Below are 21,662 nucleotides of genomic sequence, written 5' to 3' on the forward strand. Positions count from 1 at the left end.
GATTTGAACAGTGTCCTGTGCTAAGTCACTATCTGCTGCTTCGGGAACAACAGGGAAATCATGGATGTTGTGAAGCCAGGTACTCTGATATCTTCAAATATCTCAGAAATCTCCAGAGGAGATGCACACAGAGCATACTAATGAAGTGCTGAAGGATGAAAAATTCACAGTTATGCCAAGGGAGTCACAAGCAGAGGCAATCTCCTAAAATCCTTGGAGTTTATACCAGTTTCTTCGGTTTTTCAGGGACCAGGAATGAACCTGACCAGAAGCATGTTGCAATTTACATAAATTATCACAATTGCAAAGTCTCCTTTATCCTTATCAGCCTCTGGAACACAATCCCAGCTATGTGAGTATTCAAACCTGTAATGCACATTTTGTTACAAATCCTTTCACCACATTTGACCCAAAATGACATTCTGAAACACTCCATGAACCCCCTAAACCAATCTGAAATGGAAGAGCCAACTGTCTTTGAGAACAGCTTGCTCACATCATGTTCTTCTGCAGCATCTGCACCTTCAGCACCCCAGGATCCCAATGCAAAGTGCTGCAAATGAATGGGATAATTAAAATCAATAAGCTCTCAAAAATTACACCCTAAACCTATCAAAATATGATGTGATCATGGAAAGTGCCACTTCCAGGACTGAAAGAACCAGCAGGTGGGAGAACAGGAAAATCTGCTGCAGAAGTTCACATAGGGCTCACTGGAAGGTGCAGAGAACACAGACAGTCACAACCACTCTGCATCCAGGCTGAGCAGGACCACACAAAAACCAGGTATGAAAAGCATGCACAAGTGCCACAGCAAAACTGGAATGACAAAATATGGAAAAATCAAAAAAAAAATCAGCACAGTATGATGCTGATTTGAAGTGCAAAGGGGAAAAAATCCAAACGAAGAATGAGGAAAATTGTGTGGATAAGAAGATTGGTGGAAATTGAGAAATTAAGGTGAAAAAAAGCCCAAATTCTCATTATGCTTTCTAATATTTAGGCTCAGATTTGCTCTGCGGACACTCAAAATTTCTCCAAGGCTTTGAAAATATTAAAGAATTGTCCAAACATAGAATCCATCAAAAAAGTTTAAAGACACTTCTTTCAATTCCAGTTTATCACCATTTTCTGTGAGGGACTAAATAATATTGACATAATGTATTTCATGCACGCCTCCAAGGCATATTTATGTACAAGGAAACATAAATTAAGATATCTGCAGCTTTAAATACTTTTTCAATACTGAATATTTACACATAAAAGCATTAATGGCATACAATGCAAAATATTTAAAAGTAGCATTTTTTTCAATTTAGAAAGTTGATAATTTATATAAATTTGCTTTAATTCAGAAAGCTGGTAATTTATATCAATTTGCATTAAATAACCACGAGGTTATTCAATTTGCATTAAATAACCACGAGTGTACAACTGGAGATCCATTTGGATCACCAAAGGTACACTCAGGTATATTTCTATTTTTCACCTATTTTATGTTTAGCCTGTACTACAAACTGCTGCTTCCAAAGTGTTTCTTTTCAGGTGAAATATATTAAAGTAAAAAACATATCCCAGCCTGACATTTGGACCTTGCAGCTGGATTTTCTTACCCCTGACTGCACATCATAGAGGGTGTGGGTGAGGATGATCTTGAAGACTGCGTGGGACCGACTGCTCTCCTCATTCATGTTGGTGGCAGCCACTGTCCGAGATTTGTTGCCCTCAGACATCAAGGACTCGATGTCCTAAATACAATTTTCACAGCCATGAGTATATCTGCATTGACATCCTTTGCAATTACCACCAAAAAATCATCTCATCTTGGTCAAATACAGCATTTTCTTGCTAAGTCTCCCATTTGTTTATTCAGAAATATGTGATGAAAAAAAAAAAAATCAAAGTCTTTTGACTCTATAAACTCCACAGTGTCACAACTTCACCCATGCCTCAACCTAGATATTAAATTATCAACAAAAATAATGCACCTGGCTGCACACAGCAACACTCAAAAGCAGAGATAGAAGTGAGGAAACAGCAATTTGTGTTTGAACCCTGTCACATTTTAGCCTCAAGCTGTCATGGTCTGAGAATCTGAAATACTGACAGAAGGCTCAGAGGTTTATAAAACAGAACTACACTGAACAGGACATTATATTCCTCCAAATTTTAAGAGCTTGTTAAGTGCTTTGATCTGTTGTGATGCTTGAGAAAGGTGCAGCTCCCCTGCTTGGGGGTTTCACAGCAATTGTGTAAAATAGTTAAAACCTCGGAGTCTTGGGCTAAAGTTCTGTTTCTGCATCTCTGGCTGGGTGATGCTAAAACAACCAAATAAACAGTCAAACAAAGGACCACCACAGACCACTGACTCCAAAATCTGGATTACAAAAAGCTGCTGGGCAACATGGAAAGGCAAAGCATGAAATGTGTCCTGTCTTAGCAGAAACCAGCACGGAGAGCTGGATGAACACCTGGAGAAACTGCAATTGCACTGTTTTCATGTTTTTGGTTAAGCTGACAGAGATTCCATCCCATATTTATCCATTTTCACCACAGTAAGTTAAATCTCCTTATAAAACAGGGCATTTTGTGAATGCACATATAAACATTTACTTTCCTGCAAGCCAGTTTCATGTGATGCTCTCAAGTATTTGCTTGGTAAACAACCATTAGTTCATCATTCCAGCGTGTGCTACTGGGAAGGGAAATTACTGAGTAGAGCATGACAGGCAAAAAGTGACACAGTGGGGCACTGAGAGCCTGTCTCTGCTTAATCCTGGGCCTGTAATGAATCACAGAACATTTCCTCATGACAGTCTGCACTCATCTTAATGCTGAGAGGAAATCTGTTCCATTCAGCAGCTGAATTATTTCCAGAATTATTGAGCAGCACAAGGTGCAGGGAGTTTCTGCTCTCAGCCCTGCCCTCCCCAGGGATCACATTACAACAATCTACAGCTCTCTCTCGCTCTAAGATTACTGATAAGGAGCATTTTAGTAGCTCTGCCCAGCTTAAGGGACAGCACCTGGTGTTTAGGATGTGAAGATAAGCCTTTCATAAAGTTGATCCTTACCTTGTAGCTAGCAACAGCTAGTTTGGATAGGCCATCTACGTAAGGGCCATAAACACTGTGTTCTCTAACCTTTAATGACTGACGGCTTCTGGTTGGGGGAAAAAAAAGGGATTTATAAGCACATGACTGACTTAAGACAACATTTACACAAAGTCCATTTCTCACTGACACATCTCAAACAGGATGGTCTCACAAATACCCGCTGAAGCACAGAGCAAGGGGCAGAATGCAAACACAAAAAAAGCTTTATAACACATAAAAAGCTGACACAGACAGTGTTGTCACTTCACAAAAGGTACATTTACTCCAGGCTTTTAGTCTTGCTACTTTATTTTGATTTATAATGAGGAGATGCTGAGATCAGGAAGCAGCAAAAGCCATCCTAGGCAAATGTTTTAGATGGGATCCATTAAGGCAAAGTGGTTATGTAAAGGAAGAGTGTAGGACAAATACTACAGTGCCATTCACACACAAATTCCTCACCCTTTGGGGTCAAGGAGATCTCTGACTTTCTCATTGTAAATCTCCATGTAGGACACTTCCACTTTGAAACTCTGCTCTTCATTTTCTTCTTTCTGTGCTCTTTCAAAGAGTCCACTGCAAAGTCTAGGGATTAATCCAGGCTGATCAGCAGTACCCATCATCGTGTAGGATTTTCCAGACCCTGTGTGAGGGAAGCTGTAATTAGAGAACATGCAACAAAAGTCCCTGCTGTGCAGAATACTGATAGGTAATAAAAGAGGTTAAAATTTTTTTTTTTTTGCATTTCAGTGAAAGGCATTTTTTCAGTTTTCTGCTTTAAAGTAACCCAAAGACCACTGAGCTAAAGATTATTTTAATTAAAAGAAAAACAAGAAATCTGGTTCAGAGTGCTGGAGAACTTTTAGGCAGACACAGACTTACTGCAGATGACAAGCCACTAATGAGGAAACTCTTCACATTACTCTTTAAATATTACATTAAAATGACAATTCAAGATTACTTTAACCACAGAGGCAGAAAATCTGAGCAATGCTCTGACTCAAGGACGATCATGGTCATGCCAAAGATTATCATATGAAGTGTGAGAAATAAGGGTAGCCAGCAGCAACAAAACCTTACTTCTCATTCTGCCCACCTCATATCTGATGTTACCAAAGAGGAAAACATTTCTTATCTACATTAGAAGGTATTTGTCCTCCAACAATGTCACAAGAGCTGTGGAAAGAACCTCCAGCCAGAACACAACACCTTTGGAGGGAACACTTCCCCCTTACTCTGGGACTCACCTGTTTGCCCATAGGCAAAGATACAAGCATTGTAGCCTTCAAAGGCATTCTGAAGAATATTCTCTCCAAGGCACTTGAAAACAACATCTTGACCTAGAAAACAGAACACACAAGCCAACACTGTAACACAGCAAGAGCTTTTTGTCCCTTGATTTGGATTTTTGTTTTGGATTAGGTAAAAGCTGTGAGGGTTTTCCTGCTGTTGCTGCCTACATCACATCCAGTGCTTGCTCCCTGGAAAGGAGCAGAAGATGTGCTCCAGATTTATGCTGCTGTAAAAATTATGGGCTGGGATTATGATGGATATACCTGGATGTGCTTAAAGCAACATCCTATCAAGGTTCATACTCAGAAGTTTTATCAGCAGAGAATCTACGACCAACTGCAGAATTTAATCTGCTGGGGAATGACATCTCCTCAAAATATACTCAAGCTGTACATTTTAATGACAGTCAGTTGATTTTAATCCCAGGGAATCAGCAGAGCACTGGAAAATTTTACTGTGTAAGATACTGGATAATACCACGAGGAGATTTTTGCAGAGAAAGAACCACAACTATGTGGAAGATATGGATATTCAAAGGGTACTTTGCACTGGCAAAAAGTAAGGTGTGTAACACTTCTTTTGTAATTGAACTTTGAGCTTTTTGGATAATTTTCCAAGCACAGGAAGGAAGGCTTAAAATATTTGGGTAGTAACTACTTGAACAAAATCTATTTTCAGAATTAGTTTTACAACCAGAAAAACTCATGTCTGAACAAGGCATGACACAACTTTATGGACTGAAGAGTCCTCTCAAAAAATGTTCCTTAAAGCTCTTCCTTTCTCTCATTGAAGTTCCTATCTTTACAGCCAAATCCATGCTAAATTCTCCATCAAGAGCACCAAGAGCTGTGCCAAGCTCAGCTGGGGTAACACTGCCACTGTATGACAGACCAAACTTTGAGAAGCAAAGCAGGCAATATTCCTATGTAATTGGTATGGCTGAAAGTGTCACATTTTTCTCAATGCCTTGATAGGCTATTATTCTTTAGTTATTTGTTAAAGAAATTAAAATTAAGAAGTGTATGTGTCTTTGATTTTTCTTACAATTTTTATGAAAAAAATACTAAGTTCAATTGATCCCAAGTTTTAAAGGATAACAACTATGAAAGGAATAAATTATAGGAGTGATAAGTCCAAATACAGTTCATATTTTACCATAACTATATGCCCAAATGCATTATAATAATACATAGAAAACTTTAATGAAAACTTTTAATGAATACATTACACATTCTCACTAAAACATCTAAATTCACATACATTTAAATGTAATTAGGCATTTATTAACATTTTATTAATATTCCTTTATTAGGTTTTACTAATATAACGTTATTTAGGTTTTACTATGATGCCAAACTCCCATCAACACTAAAAAGCATGAAATTACACATAATAATGCTCCTCAAAAGAAATAAATGGGTTTGATGCATTTAAAATGATGGAGTTGGAGCAGTATTTTAAATAAAGCTGTAAACAGGAGTAAACCATCAATGGGCTGGGTTTCTCCACCCTCTGCACTGCAAAGGGGTGGCTGTGCCCATTGCTGTTGTCATCTTTACAGAACAGAAACTGGAATGATTGAGATTTTCCCTTTTTTGACAGCAGCCAGTCATAGAAGGGACAGCACTTTGTGCCATATGGCCTGTGCCCTGCAGCAAGGACTGTATTTTAATCAGATCATTCCCACTTGGAGACAAGCAAGCCACAGTAAATATTATTACCTGCAAATTTTTCTTTGACAGATTCATCCATAGACCAAAAGCAGTGATCATATGCAAACACCTGCAGAGAAACAACCAGGACACCTCAGAACAGCTGCTGCCAAATCCAGCATGTTATTCACATTCTGACATTCTGAACTCAACACACATTCCCACTGAATTCCTTCTTTTCTAGGAGTTTGAAGCCTAAACAAACACTTCATTTTCTTGTATGCTTTTATTTGTTCCTTGTTTCTATTTGTTCCTTTCTGTGCCAACCCTACTCCCCACTCTCCATGTGCCAACCCAGTGGATGTCAAGGACCTCTCCATTTCTCCCTCCAAACCCATCCCTGCAATGCATTTTTCACCAGAATTTCTCTTTTGCAAACTGACAGATGTCCTCTAGCTCTTTCTGCCTCCCATCTCCCCGTGCCTCTTGTCTGCATAAATTAAAAACAAGCCTTAGGGTAGGAAGCTCTTTCCATACAAGAGGAGTATGTCTTTATTTACATTCCATGACAAACCAAAGCAGCCATCAAAGTCTAATATTTGCAAAGAATAATAGAAAACAAATCAGTTTTATCATGAAAAGAGCAGCACTATAATATTTTTAATAAATTTTGCCATAAATCCATCGAAAGGTCCACAGGCACCTTTTGTCCTGAAAGATGACCTGAAATAATACAATGTGTATTTTGGGACAGATGTTTGCAAAAACAGCTCCCCTGGGTATGTATCTGCAAGGAAAAATATTAATTAGGGTAATGTCTGACCTACATTCACAAAATTTATTCTGTAGGATGTAGGAAAAGGGAAGTGCAGTGTGAGGCTCTCTGGCTCTGGATTTCCCCTCTAAGCTTAATGGAAGCTGCACTTTCCCCTTTGGATGTCCTGCATTGTTACACTGCTGACTATCAACATTTGTGAAAATGCTTAACATAGCAAAAGCCTTGAAATTTAAATAGTTTATCTTCAAAAATACATTGTTTCCCCCCCAATACTACACTGATGTACCAGCAGCAAGAGATAAAGTAGTTATTTTATACCCTCTAACTGAGGAAACAACAGCTTGTGTATTAAAATTATGGTGCTCTTTATTTTTATTTTTTTAACTTTGAATTCATTTTACAGCTAAACATATTATTAAAGCATCCCAAGCCTTCAGAACATTTAGTAAAACACCACTGGCTGTATGAATACAACCATGGAGCTGAACCCTGGTCTGCCAGGGCAGAGTCTTCAGAACAAGCACAAAGTCACGGGACCATAAAAACAAAATGAGTTTGCTTTAACACAAATACCAGAAAATGCTTTTAAAAAGCCCACAAAGAACAAATATCCTCCATTCAGAGCCTGCAGTGCTGAGTGTGGATGTTCTCATTTGTTCCTCTGACTCATTTCTTGGCACAGGCTGTACAGAGCATTTCTGCAGCAAGGAGATGCTTCGAGTTTCTTACTCAGCAGCTGATCAGCAACAGAGCTCTGCAAAATGCTTTTAATATTTGGATAACCCAAGAGTGAGCAAGTGATAGGACAACTCTCACACACTGATAAAAGCCCTTACCTTTGGGTGATTTCTGCTGTTCCCCAATGCATCAGGAGTGGAAAAGATTTGGTACAAGGTCAGGGGAAGAGAAAAAAAAAAAGACAAAAGAAAAACAAGGACTGTTAGTTGTAGTGATTTCAGCTTAATTGTGCCATCATTAATCAGTGGAATGCTGTATTAAAAGTACATTCCTCTCCTCAGATCTCTCCTTGCTTACAGATCCCAAGTAATTTTATAAACCCTTTCATTCAGGGGCATGATTTGAGATGCTGCTCAGAGTTGATTTAAAATTCAAAGCCACTGATTTTCCTCATCCTGCATGTTTTTCTCATTCTCTCACAGGTTTATTGTTTTTGTGACACCTCCCCCTCTCTCTGGGTGTCACTACCTCTTAAAAACAAAGTACCCAAGCAACATAAAAATTTCCAAAACCACTTGAACAAGAACTTCAGGAGTGTTATTCAAGAGGAAATTTCAGAGTCCAGCCCCTGGGCTTGCCCAACCCAGCCCTCTCTGGTTGCTGGGACAGCAGAGCAAACATTTGCTTCCTCAAAAGAATGAGCAGAGAACAGCAATTCTTCTACTCTGTTATGTGCAGAATTTAAAAGTTTGGGGGATTTTGTTTGTTTGTTTTTAAGCAAGCACAAAATTACTGGAGTGACCTTTAAAATACCAGCACGGCCCCAGTGGGTGACTGCAGGTTATGCAGCCTCCCCACATCAGAGGCTGGAGAAAAGCAGTAAACACACAACAAACCACTGATATTCCCCTTGTCCTGGACCTTCCAAATGACATTAGGAAACTCTTGACATCAGCAACAAGTAAAGTCTTGTGACAAGCAACACTGATTTCTTTTGAACAGACCAGGAGAAAGACATGGGAGCCATACAGGATTGCCCTCAGAGCTCCTGCTGCTCACAGGGCTTGAGAAGCAAGTTTATAAATAGTAATTTCTGAGCATTGTCTCTCAAAACTAATTATTTATCACACAAATCCATCACCCCTTTTTGCTCGTGCCTGGATCTGCTGTGTGTATCTGTTTGACAGAACAGGAATGATGGGCACTTGGGAGAGCAGGATGATTATTTAAGTCAAGGTCTGAGCATTTTCTCTCAAATTTCTGAGCATTGTCTCTCAAAACCAATTATTTACCACACAAATCCATCACCCCTTTTTCCTCATGCCTGGATCTGCTATATCTGTTTGACAGAACAGGGATGATGGGCACTTGGGAGAGCAGGATGATTATTTAAGTCAAGGTCACCCCATGTCACAGGGTCATCCAAGTCAGCAATGACAACATGACCCCTTTTCCTCTGCCATCTGGCTTAGCTGAAATAAAGGCTCTCCCAAAGTCCTGGCAGCCAGCTTGGTGTGGGCTCTAGGCTGTTACTCCTGGCTGGATTTTATTGAGGGAATCTCCTTCACTGGGGCTTTGATCCAGTGACAGGAGACTCCAGAGAGCCCCTCTGGATCCCCCTCAAGGAGACTCAGGAGCATTTTCATGGCTTTCTGTGCTCTGAAATGCTCATGGAGCACTTTGCTGCAGGACTTCACTGGAAACTGCCTTTAGGGGAGCTCTGCTTACAGGGCAGGTTAATGAGTATTCCTACAAAAACCTCCTCCTTGTAAAACAAAGGGAGCAGCAAGCCTGGATTCAGAGGCTGAGTTTAGCACTCAGAGATGTGACACTGCCCTGCTCACATTCCCCAGCCCAATTCCAAGGCAGGGTTATATTGCAATAACTCAGCTGATCTGCCCAGACCTCAAAATAGGGCATATTATTGAGTATTTGGGTTAAAGCAGCTATAAGGATATAATCTGAGAAGTTCTATCACAGATACAATTTTAAGATTATGGATTACACTGGGCTATGTATCATCAAGCTTAATTTAAGACCTTTAGTCTGAGCTAAGCGTCTCATTTTCTGGAGGGCTACACAAAGACACAAACCCAGGTCCTGGGTCTTGCTTAATCCAAACTTGAGGGAACAGAAGCACCACAAAATCCAGCATGCAGCATCTGGGATACAGCATAGATGCACAGAGCTGCAGCTTGTGTGATGCACTTTTGACCACAAAGAGAATAAATGGGACAAATGTTTCCCCAAGGAAAGCATTAAGGGTGCAGCCTGAATCACATACACTGTGCTGTGAACATCTGAGCCTATTAATGCTGCAGCTGCGTGCTGGGCCCAGAAACCCATGAAAAGATTTTTAGCCTGATGCAAAATCCCTTGGGAATTGAAGAGATGGGGAAACAGGGCACCCACAGCAGCTTGGTTGGCTGCAGGGACACACTGGGAGTGCTGGGTGTTCACACCCAAGTGCTCCTGTCCATCCCAGAGGTGAGGAAAAGGTAAATAACCAAGAACAGCACCACCCACACAGCAGGGAAGGATCTCCTACAACAGGAACATGTGCCAAGAACAGGGAGGTGACTTTCCCCCTCTGCTCTTGTCAAACCCCACCTGGAATGCTGTACACAGTTCTGGTGTCCCCAGCATGGGAAGGACATGGAACTGCTGGAGCAAGTCCAGAGGAGGCCATGAGGTTCATAAGAGGACTGGAAAACCTCCCCTAAGGAGACAGGCTGGGGAATTTCAGGCTGTTCTGCCTGGAAAAGGTTGTGTGGAGACCCCACAGAACCTTCCAGTGTTGGAAGGGTGACAGGGAAGCTGGAGAGGGACAGTTCATCAGGAACTGGAGCAACAGGACAAGGGAGAATGGGTTCAAACTGCAAGAGAGGAAATTTAGGTTCAGATACCTGGAAGGAACTGTTCCCCGTGAGGGTGGGGAGGCCCTGGCACAGAGAAGCTTCCAGGGATGAAGAGCCACAGCTCCTCTGGGCACTCTGTGCCAGGGCCTCACCACCCCAACACCAAACAATTCCTTCCCAAATTCCCATCCTCCCCTGCCCTCTGGCAGTAGGAAGCCATTCCCTGTGTCCTGTCCTTCCATCCCTTGTCCCACATCCCTCTCCATCCCCAAGGATGCTGCCATTTGAGGTGCAGGCAGCTCCTCGGCCAACAGCCAAAAATTCACATCTATCTCAGATACAGCAGAAGCATCCGAGGCAGGGAAGGAAAACTTATCTTTCAGCCACTGAAGGATGTCACTGAGATGCTTCCAGCTACTTGTTTTCACTTGTATCCAGTCTGACAGGAATTTGCCAACTCCCTTCTTTTATCTCTTCTCAGTTCAATGTCAAACAGAAGTAGAGGGAATCTAATGCATCTAATTCTAAAATTAAAAAAGGAGGAAGACTACTCCAAAACAACATCCTACACTTAACAGTATTTTATTTACTGCAGGAAATTGCAATGAGATGATCTTTAAAGCCTTTTCCAACTCAAATAATTTGGTGATACCATGAATATATATGCTGTTTTGAGAGTGAACAAAGACATGGAGCTTGGGTAATAATTTCTGTTTGAACTATCTCTTACACAGTGTAAACGTGTCCTGATCCAGCTTCTTGATCAGGACACACTTGCTTTTTAATGAACATTCAGGTGATTCCACAGATCTCAAGCACAATGTAAAAATATGAATAAAATCAGAGCAGGTCCCAGCTGAGACCATCTGTGCATGTGCAATACCACTGCTGCTTCACTTTTTTAATAGAATAATTAAATTACATATTCAAACACAATAAACTATTCAACCACAGTTAACAGTGGCATTTTAGTAACACCCAGTTTTTCCGTGTTCAAAAGGGGAAAGGAAGGTTTAGTAAGCCTAAGTGTATTTCAGATTGTGCACATGATGAGGGGGAAAACAGCCCAGCAAAGGAGCAGAGGTGAACCCTGGCTGGGGAGAGGAGAGCAGAGCTCAGCCCTTATCTCTTCTGTCTGGCTGACCCCCCAGCTCTCAGATAGCAGCCAGCTGGCAAATCAGCACATGCTCTAAATCAGTCACAGCACATCTCCCTTCTTGTCTAAATCAGAAACTGGCAGATGGGGCAAAGGGAGGAGAAAGGTGGGAGGTGGCAAGGCAGGAAGCAGGAGAAAGAGCTCCAGAAGCTCTAGGACAGGAGCTGACATGCCAGGCATGTTTTTTTTTTTTTTTCCTCTGTACTTTTTGAAAAAGAACATTTCCTATGGCAACAGCAACAACATCCAAACTGTACATTTCAGTGCTGCTGCCAAGTGGCACAAGGCTATGCTGGATTTATGGAATTGAAACATAACATTTTGTCATTTTCAGAAGCTTCTGGACTAGCAAAATATAATACAAATTTGAGGGTTAGAAAAAGAAAAAAAGAGAGGCAACAATTCCAACTATGAATCAGGGAAGTCTCAGCAAATCTCTCCAGAAATTCTTATTGCTTTCCATTTTCAATCTTCCATAACCATTGCAAAAACAACCATATCAAATTCCAGTGTAATTAGTGCTATCTTATGCCCTTTTGCAGAAACCGTCCAGCATAAACTCTAGAAAGCAGCTAAAAATGCAACTAGAAAAAGAAACTGATGGGGAAAATCTCCTTGGGGTTTACAAGTGAAAAGGTGTCAGTGTCCCCCCAGAGATCATTCTGTAAGGCCATATCTTTCTGTTCCCAGCTGGCCTAAAAAAGTATTAATATTAAAAATAAAGTTGACATGATGTGTAACAATAATTTACTCTTTGGATGCAGTCATTCTGGAATTCTGGGATTTTATTATTAAGTTGTAGCAGGTAGAAGCTGTACAATAACTATCCTAGGCTCTGACAGGCACAACAGCATCATTTACCATTACTCCCTGAAATCAAAGAACTAAAGTTACATTGGGCAGAGTTTGTCATCCCCTCTTTCCTTCCTTGGTTAAGTATGGCTCAAAATAGCACTGGTAAGAAAAACCCTGAAGCCCAATTTCTTTTGTGGCTCCTTGTCTTGGTTTGAAAAGATTGGTGCTTGTTTAGGAAGGTAGGAGCTTCCCTTGAAATGGAGAATGTAAACCCCTTCCCTCCGAATTATTATAATTTTGAAATGAGGAGGTTCTTAGGTAAAGATATGGGAGTAGGAATAACAGTTTTTTATTAGGAAAAAAAAAAAAAATAGAAATGTAGTAATACAAATCAACACTGACAGATCCAGAACAGGACCTGACACCGTGTGGGTCAGGGTGTTGGTAGCAGTCTGATTAAATGGTGGCTGCAGTCTTCCTGGAGTGATAGATGTGGTTCTGTTGAAGCAGTGATTTTGCAGAAGGGTGTAGCTTTCTTCTGAAGCTCTAGTGCTGGTGTAGATGGACCCGGTCTTTTTCTGGGAATTTGGTAGGAAAGAAACTTGTTCGTTTGGGAAACTAGTGGAAAAGGCTGCCTGTGGTGTTCCAAATGGCAGATTGTATCCAGGTAGGAATGCTTGGCTCTTCCCCTTGGGTGCAGCATCTCCCCATGGGATGATGGAATTGTGTCAGCCATGCAGTGACACTCACTGGCCCATGAACAGAAGGTATTTCCCAGAGGGAGGGTTGGTTATGGAAGAGATAAAGAAAACTGCCCCATAACAGGAGATAACTGCCTCACCTCCAACAGATGGCAAACAGAATACACACCCCCAGCCACATCTTGTAACCTAAGACACTCCTGTGCAGTGTTTTATGGAATCACGGAATGGTTTGGGTTGGAAGGGACCTTAAAGATCCTCCTGCTGCAATCCTGTGCCCCTGGCAGTGACACCTTCCACTGGAATGAAACATGTTTTTGTTTTCCCTTGTTCCTTCTCACTCACCTGCCATGAGCTTCCCTACTCAAACACAGCAGAGCCAGGAGCACCTCAGGAACATCAAATATCCCATCCCCAGCACCCCAGCACGGAGCTTTGCTAAGCAAATGAGGCTCTGTTTGAAGAGCAGTGGGTTAGAACATAATGGATTTCATGGACTGAAGGGTTTCTCCAAAAAACTCATCCTTCAATCAAAGCTTTTGGGTCTTGAGGGTGTTTGGGCACTGCCCAAGCTCCCCAGGGAATGGTCACAGCCCCAAGGCTGCCAGAGCTCCAGGAGGGTTTGGACAGCACTCTCAGGGATGCACAGGGTGGGATTGTTGGGGTGTCTGTGCAGGGCCAGGAGTTAGATTAATAATCCTGGTGGGTCCCTTCCAGCTGGAGATTTTCTATATATAATTTTATGGCCCCTGGCCATACCTCAGAGGCCAAATATTGGGAGTGAGAAGTGGAATTTCAAAGGAAGTGCTCTCATTGCCTCAGCATTAGACACCTGCCCGAAGAGGAGATGGGATTTAACAACCCACAATCTTTAATTCTGAACAAACTGGGCTTATGATGTCCAAGCTTCTCTATCCTTCACTGTACTAGAGTGGAGAAGCTGGTAAGTGGTATGGGAATTTCTGAAGAGCTCCAGCACCAGCTCGCAGCAGATGCAAAGGAGGCACCAAAAAAAACCCCCAAAAAACAGGAAGATCTTGGATTTGTTTGAAGTTTGGGAGCCCAGTTATCTTTCTGAAACAGATCCTTTAATTGATAGCTTGTGTGGGTTTTGGGGTTTTTTTTCCTGTATGAATATAGGATTCAGAATGAAGTATTCTGAAGTGCCAGCACTGCAATGGTCAGAGTTTTATTGTTTAAATTTCAGCTGCAGAATTTCTTTCATGGCATAAAAAAGTGCCAGCCAATGGTGAAATAAAATATAGAGAATAGATGTAATGATTTTCCTAACAAAGCCATAACTGAAAGGCAGCAGTATGACAGCTGATAACAAAAATTAGAATTCTTTTACAGCTGAGGAGCTGTTTCCTCTCCTTCTGCATATCAGACAAATACAACTTGCAATCCATTTTGCTGCTGCCAGGTATATACAATGAGAGGAAAAGTCAACTAAAATCAAGTCTGATCACTTCAGGCTTATCCTATGATACTTAGAAATCCATTTTCACCCAATATTTCAGATTGTAAAGTGCTTAAGGCTGTTGGGTTTCACAACTGTTTAACAGTTTATAAATATTTTTACCCTGCTTTTACATTCAGGCCAAGTGGTATCAAAATGCTGAGGCCTACCAAACTCCAATTTTTGATCATGTCCTGCAATTAATATTTTTCTTACAGAGTCTCATTTTCCATGGCAATACTGAATTCTTTGGGAGAAAACGACACTGCCCTATTTGAGCAAAAGATTTTTTTGCAATCAGAAACAGCTTCTTTAAAACAAAATCCCCAAATACATTAAAAAAAAACCCAAAACTGTGAAAGAGCATACACAGTTCAAAGCCTAAACTTGTGCAGCTAAAAGGAACAAAGGTAATCACTGTTCCTTGGAAAATTCCTCCAGTGCTCCAAGGCATTCCAGGCGTAGTTGGCGGTTACTTAGTTTCTACTGACAAAACTAATTTTTGCCAGCTCACTCCAAACAATTAAAAAAAAAAAAAAAAGCCCCAAACCCCAAGAACTCAAGAACTTGAGGGCTGAGCAGCAGCTTTGTGGGTTTGGGGTATTTTGTACTTGGAGCTAAATTTTCTGTATTGTTGGTACAATAATCTGCTTAGTCCTGACCACATTCAAGCGGTGCATGGATCCCATAAAGCTGGTGTTATGACAAGGGGATTACAACTTTATCCTTTTGTTTGTAAATACTCAGATGTCAGGATACTATTGTGCTCTAGAGAATGTTTGGTGAACAGCCAGTCCCCAAACTTTCAATTACTATTGTGAATTACAGTATTTTTTAATGAAGTGGGCTGTAGCTACCTTTTTATAGCCATGTGAGGGAGGGAAAGAACCTCCTTAGGATTTGGCAGCTTTTTAACTCCTCCAGAAGATCCCAAATGGCAGGTGGAGAAGCATGTACAGGAAAATATACAATATATGGTAATCTTGTTCTACATCACCAACAAACTCAGCATTCACATCCAGGGTAACCTTCAGCCAAGCCACTGGCACACAGGATTAATGCCAGAATGATCTCCTGGGCACTGTGGAAAGCAAAAGATTGGAACTAAAAGGAATTTAATCCTTGAAAGGGTATTTCTAGAACTCTCTCACATCCACCAAGACTGGGTTTTGCACCTTTGGTAGATCACCCAGCTGCATCACCCAATCCATAAATTCATTAGAGCCTCTACCTTACAACACTTTGAGTTTCTGTTTTCCTTGAAAACACAAATACAGCAACCAGAATCACTTGGAAAGAGAATGGATATTTACACAAGTACCTAAATACAAATGTGTATTTGTATTATATATCTGGGATATTGTGTATACCCAATATCCCAGAAGAATCCCAGAACAATTTGGGTTGGAAGAGACCTTAAAGCCCATCCCATTCCACCCCCTGCCATGGGCAGGGACACCTTCCACTATCTCAGGTTGTTCCAAGCCCTGTCCAACCTGGTCTGGGACACTTCCAGGGATCCAGGGGCAGCCACAGCTTCTCTGGGCAACCTGTGCCAAGGCCTCCCCCACCCTCACAGGGAAGAATTTCTCTCTAAAATCTCCTTCAGCCCCTCTCTGCTTGAAACAAGGAAGAGAAAAAGAGAAAAAACCAAGACATTTGCAGGAGTACAAAGGGGTCCACAGCCAAGGAGGCTCCAGAGCAGGCCACAAGCTCTTCACCCTCACATGAATCAATCATTCCACACTAAGGAAATTACAGTAAGGACTCTTTAACTCAGGGAAACAAATGCCTCACCAAGAGCATTCTGAAAACATTGGTAATGATTTTTATGTCTTTTAAATAGGCACTAGCTCCCCCCAAGTACAAATGTGTAGAAGAGGTGTCTCTTGAGCACTTGCTCATTCCCCATCTGCTCTCCCACTGAATTACCAACACCATGAGGCAGCTCTGTACTCATAACACTTGACAGCCAACATTTTTGGACATCCCCAAAGAACTTTTGGTCATTTATCTCACAACTGTCCAGGCAATTTGTGTTAGATAATCACCAATGCAACCTGGGAAACACCTTCCAGCCCTGTGGCCTAAATAAGAATTAAAATTGCTTCCTTCACTTTCTTTTTTGGTTCCACAGGTCTGCCTTGTCCTCCAGTAGAAAGGAGGACTTTCCACCTTCCTCTCTTTGGAATTGGTTCTCCAACTTCTTTATCACATCCACCAGCCATTAAGCAAATAGGAAATGTTTGGAGTGGCAGCAGTTCAAAAGGGAACATTGCTGTGGCCACATTTTGTAAAGAAATCAATCCTAATGGTGCTGTTTGTGCATGCACAGGGCATCTGTGAGATTGGAATTTCACTGGGTGCAGCAGCCTGTCACTTTCTGAATCTTGATGCAATTTCAGCATCATTGGATCTCCAGCTGATGAAGAGGCTGCCTGCACAGTGCTGAAATTTGTACCTCAGAGTCATTTCTGGTGCCTCCAGAACCAGATGCCTGCTAAGCACAGAGTTATTTTCATGTGGTAAAGTCTATTCATGGCCTGTTTTGGATCCAGCTCCAAATCAGGGATTCAAGCAGTATTTAAAATACAAACACACTGGAAACCACAAATAATGTTGGTCTAAAGGATGGTGGATGGGGGGGAGGGAGAAGATCAGAGCTGCAGGCAAGAAGGGTTGGTCATTAGCATTAAAAAGTGATTTGTCTTGGCTCCACCATTCAGTAACCCTGAAATTCCTCACTTCAGCACATGCACATTCCACGATCACAGTGATAACCCAGAGGCTGTTACAAGACCTGGGTGCTCTCAACCCAAACCCTCCATCAGCATCCAAGGAGCCTGGGAGGGTGAAAGAACAGCACAACTCATCTGAACCATGCTGCAAACGAGAACAGCAGCTTGTCAAAGCACTGGCATCCCAAAAAAAGCACTTCAACAAAAACCTGACATGTATGAGAAGCCTCAAACATTCAGCTAGAGTAAAATTAGTGTTTATATGTCTCAAAAAATGGTATCATGCAGTCTTTTGCTCTTCCCAAGAGCACAAACTCTGTCCTCTCCCTGACCAATGCTTTCAATGCTGTCTATACTCCTTCAAACCATTGAAGACAACCTGACTGACAGCATGGAGATAAGGGAGGAGGTAGCAATCAATATCCTTATCACCAGCCCTGAAGAGATCTAACAGATGCAGAGATATGGTGCTTAGGGACATGTTTTAATGGTGGGCTTGGCAGTGCTGGGCTAATGGTTGGACTCCAAGATTTTAAAGGCCTTTTCCAACAATTCTAAAACAATTCTAAAATTCTCTTATTCCAATTTCTTCCCAATATCCCATCTAACTCCAGAAATCTTACTACAGGAGTACCTGGCATGAGGAAATAAATACAAACTTTGTCCCAAAGAAAGCAAGAAAGAACTGTTTTCCAGGGTAACATTTCTGAACCAAGCTCTCTTCTGGCTGACCTAGAAAAGCAATCCTTATCCTCAGTGTTCCACTGCAATCAGCTGTTTTTCCTTCCCAGCACAAGGATGAGAAATAAGCTATAATTGACCTGTTTGCTGAAAAGCAAAGGGAAAATACAGCATATTATGAAAATTACAGGCAAGCCTTCACCATGACAGCTCAGCTCCCACGTCCTGTATCTGCCCTGCTAATGGCTCCAGACTGCTGAAAAAAAATGTCAGAGTGCTCTAGGCAGAATTAAATATTTGCTTTAACTTAGAATTGCATTAAAGTGAACAGATCTGCATCGAGAACTTGTTCTGCAGACAAAAAAAAATAACATCTTTGGAGTGATTAGGAAAGAGAGACCCCTTCATTACTGGGTGGGAAAAAAAAGCCCAATTATTTCTTCCTAAATAGATGTTACTGATTCACTGTAGCATTCCTCTGCACCCTAAATTTCCCAAATACATCTTTTGGCCACGTGATGAACCTACCCATCTGCTTTGTCTATTCTTCTCCCTCACACGTCAGCAAATGGCTGTGGCCATTTTTAAGTGTAAGAAATATTTTGTGAACTAATCTTGAGTCAACACACTACAGAACTGTTTCAAAGGACTGCAGTTCTTTCATGCCCACTGTGTTCCAACTTTAGGCTCTCATTTGGACAATCAGATAATCCTGAAGAATCTAATGATTAAGATAATTTTGAATATGCTTTTATTCCTTATTTCTTGTTCCAATGGTAGTTATTCTTGTCTACAAAAAGCTCTTTCACTAAACACTTACATCAACACCCAGCACCCCAAAAACCAATGTGGCAGGTGCTGAAGGGTTTGTTCATTACTGCTGCTGATTTATTCATGCTGGGGAAAGCAGGAATCAGGAACAGGCATTAGCAGAGGAGCGTGCTGGTGGGACCAAGTGCAGGAGCTACAATGTCAAGAGTGCAAAACCATCTGGCCCCAAATTAATTCAGAAACGAGTTAGCTGGAAAAGGCACTGAAACTGGGCTTGGTGAAGCTATGCATCATTTTTGGCTGACAAACATTCTTCCAGAGAAGACTTTGGCCTGCAGGGCTGTAAGGAGCAATCAGGGATTAAGTTATCATTTCATGCTCTGGCAGCAGATCTCTAACAAGGTGAAACACGCACCGTGCACCATCACTTATCCCTTTCAGCCAAGTAAATTGTGTCAGACTAAATCCCACCGTGTGCTTTCCTGCCAGCCAATCTCCTGGGTCTGGATCCTGGCCAGAGACTCGCTGATTTTGCCAACCCTCATGTTGTCCCAGGGCAGGGCAGAGAAGTGTTGGAAGGAGGATGCAATTCCCACCTTGGGGAGACCTCTGGGAGACTGCTCCTGGTGCTCCAGGATTAGATTAGGCTTCTAAAAATTGCAAACATGAGTTCTCTGGTCTATCACTGACTTTTATCACATATTTTTGCAGAGCCTAAAGTGAAGGAGGGATTCAGGGCCTTTAGCCATGGGATGAGAACTTACACTCTGCAGGCTGCCAGCAGATTTTCCAAGGGAATTCAGGTAAAACTCAGGAGCTCTGGCAGCAAATCTTTCCCCAGCAGCCTCAAAGCACCTACAAGCCAAGGTCAGAGCTGCTGCTGAAAGTGCCACAGCTGCCAACCAGATTTCCTCCTGCCTCACTCTTATCCCTAATTACTTCTAAGAGCTTCCCACAAGCAACACCATGGATTCACTTCCTGTGCTGCTCCTATTCCCAGAGCTGTTTATCTCCCCAGCATGCCTTCTCTTTTGAAATCCCTTTCAACACCTTTCCCTCAAACAAAAAAATCACCCCAAAAGGAGACTTAAACCCTTCCACAACGCTGTTTCTGGAGGAAAAGCTGTTTATGGTTGTAGATATTTTTAAAAAGTCCTTTTCAGGACATTACACATGTGCTGGGTTACATTCAGTTCAGGCCAATTAAAAGTTCATTGTATGGTCAAGTGTTCTGTGCTGCACAAACGCAGCTCTGTGGCTCTTTAGTACCTTCCCCTCACTTACACAATATAAAGGGGCTGAAAATAGCAGACAGAACAGGGAATCACAAAGCTGGATAACAAGAAATGATCCCCCAGGGCTGTAAGTCTCATGTAGTTACTGAGAACAGAATTTTAGGATGGTTTGGAAGAGACTTTTTAAAGGTCATCTCATTCAACCCTGCAGGGACATCTCCCACCATCCCAGGCTGATCCAAGCTCCATCCAGCCTGGCCTTGGACGTTTCCAGGGATCCAGGGACAGCCACAGCTTCTCTGGGCACCCTGTGCCAGGCCCTCACCACCTCTTTTTAAAAAACCTCTTAGATCTAATCTAAAATGACTTTGCTCCAACTGCAGGACAGATCTAATGCTGTAAATTCAATGCTCCAAAGCTTTTTCTGGAGTAAAACATCTACAATGCCCATCCTGAATGAAGTCAACAATTGTTTGGCTCTTCTGTGAACATCACCATAATAAAGTGGTTTTATACAAGTCCTAGTGAACAGAGCAATCCATCACTCAAAAATTGGGACCCCTGTGCTGATTCCCACTGCCACAAATGATTTATACAAAATGGATACTTGGGCATTGAGGAAAATATCAAAATATATCCATTCTCATCACTGACCATGTGCTATAGCGCTGCAAAAATACTGTCACCAGTTCATTCTGCCAAAAAAGCAATTTAATTAAAGAGAGAAAAACCCCTAATAACCCAGAAAAGCAATCACATTTCCTTGTAAGAATCTGAGGAATTTCTTGTTAGTACTTCTAAATTCTTCACCTAAATGTGGAATTATAGAATCATAAAGGTCAGAGAAGACCTCTAAGAGCATCGAGTCCAGCTGTCAACCAGCAGTTCCTTCATGGTCACCACTAAACCATGTCCCCAATTGCCACTTGCAGACTTTTTTGAATACTTCCAGGGATGGTGATTTCACCACTGTCCTGGGCAGCATGTTCTAATGCTTGACAACCCTTTCCACAAAGAAATTTTTCCTAATGTCTAATATAAACCTCTCCTGGCACAATCTGAGGCCATTTCCTCTCATCCTGTCATTTGTTACCTGGGAGGAGAGACTGACCCCCACCTCACTACAATCTCCTTTCAGGGAGTTGTGCACATTTGCAACCTTTATTCTACCATCACTACAATACCACAAATATAGCAAATTTTGCATCATTTCTTTATGAGGGAAATACAGCCTGTGTTTCATGTGAGTTCTGCTCATTTGGGGCACAACACTCTGCAGAAAGTTGAATTCTAGAAGTGTAGAAATCTAAAACAAGACCAAAAAAAATCAACTCCACCCAAAATTTGAACTGATGTTTACCTCCTCACACTGTTCTTTCAATCCACAGTAGCCACCAGCACCAGACACTTGCTGGCAGCTGGTTCCACTTAAAACTTCTCTTTTCCTTTTCCAAGGATCTATTTGGAAGACAAATTCTTGTACGTGCCATGTGGAAAAGAGTTTCATATTTTGTGGTCTCAGTGATTAAATAGTGTGATAGTTCACATACACAGTAAAGGAGTCATTAATTTCCCTGAAAAAAAAAACCAAAACAAAACACCTAAAGGTGCTACCAAATAAACCTGTCAGCTCCTGATGCCAAGTTTGCATTGCAAAGAAGTTATTTTTAGCCTGCAAGTGTGGGCTAAACAGCAAGCTGCTGGTATTCATAAACAGGGATGGGATGTGAGGCTTTTCATGTGCACTGAACAGAACCAAAGGATGTTTCCTG

The 21,662-nt window shown here is 41.6% G+C and overlaps 1 protein-coding gene across 4 annotated transcripts in view; it reads right to left on the reverse strand.

The window, feature by feature from the left end:
* The window catches only part of KIF13B (kinesin family member 13B), a 121,843-nt gene that overhangs the window by 66,016 nt on the left and 34,165 nt on the right, over positions 1-21,662 (reverse strand). For 2 of the 4 annotated variants that reach the window (XM_084203599.1, XM_084203597.1), the window contains exons 3-8: positions 7,655-7,670; positions 6,110-6,170; positions 4,343-4,435; positions 3,558-3,738; positions 3,075-3,162; positions 1,614-1,748 (exon numbers count right to left, since the gene is read on the reverse strand). In XM_084203599.1, coding sequence (XP_084059725.1) covers positions 1,614-1,748; positions 3,075-3,162; positions 3,558-3,738; positions 4,343-4,435; positions 6,110-6,170; positions 7,655-7,670 — 574 coding nt within the window. Of the gene's footprint in view, positions 1-1,613; positions 1,749-3,074; positions 3,163-3,557; positions 3,739-4,342; positions 4,436-6,109; positions 6,171-7,654; positions 7,671-21,662 lie in introns of those variants that run through there. The other 2 variants (XM_084203598.1, XM_084203600.1) reach the window with 2 other exon arrangements.

The sequence above is a fragment of the Fringilla coelebs genome, assembly GCF_963513975.1.
Source record: "Fringilla coelebs genome assembly, chromosome: 3".
In the NCBI taxonomy this organism is placed as follows: domain Eukaryota; kingdom Metazoa; phylum Chordata; class Aves; order Passeriformes; family Fringillidae; genus Fringilla; species Fringilla coelebs.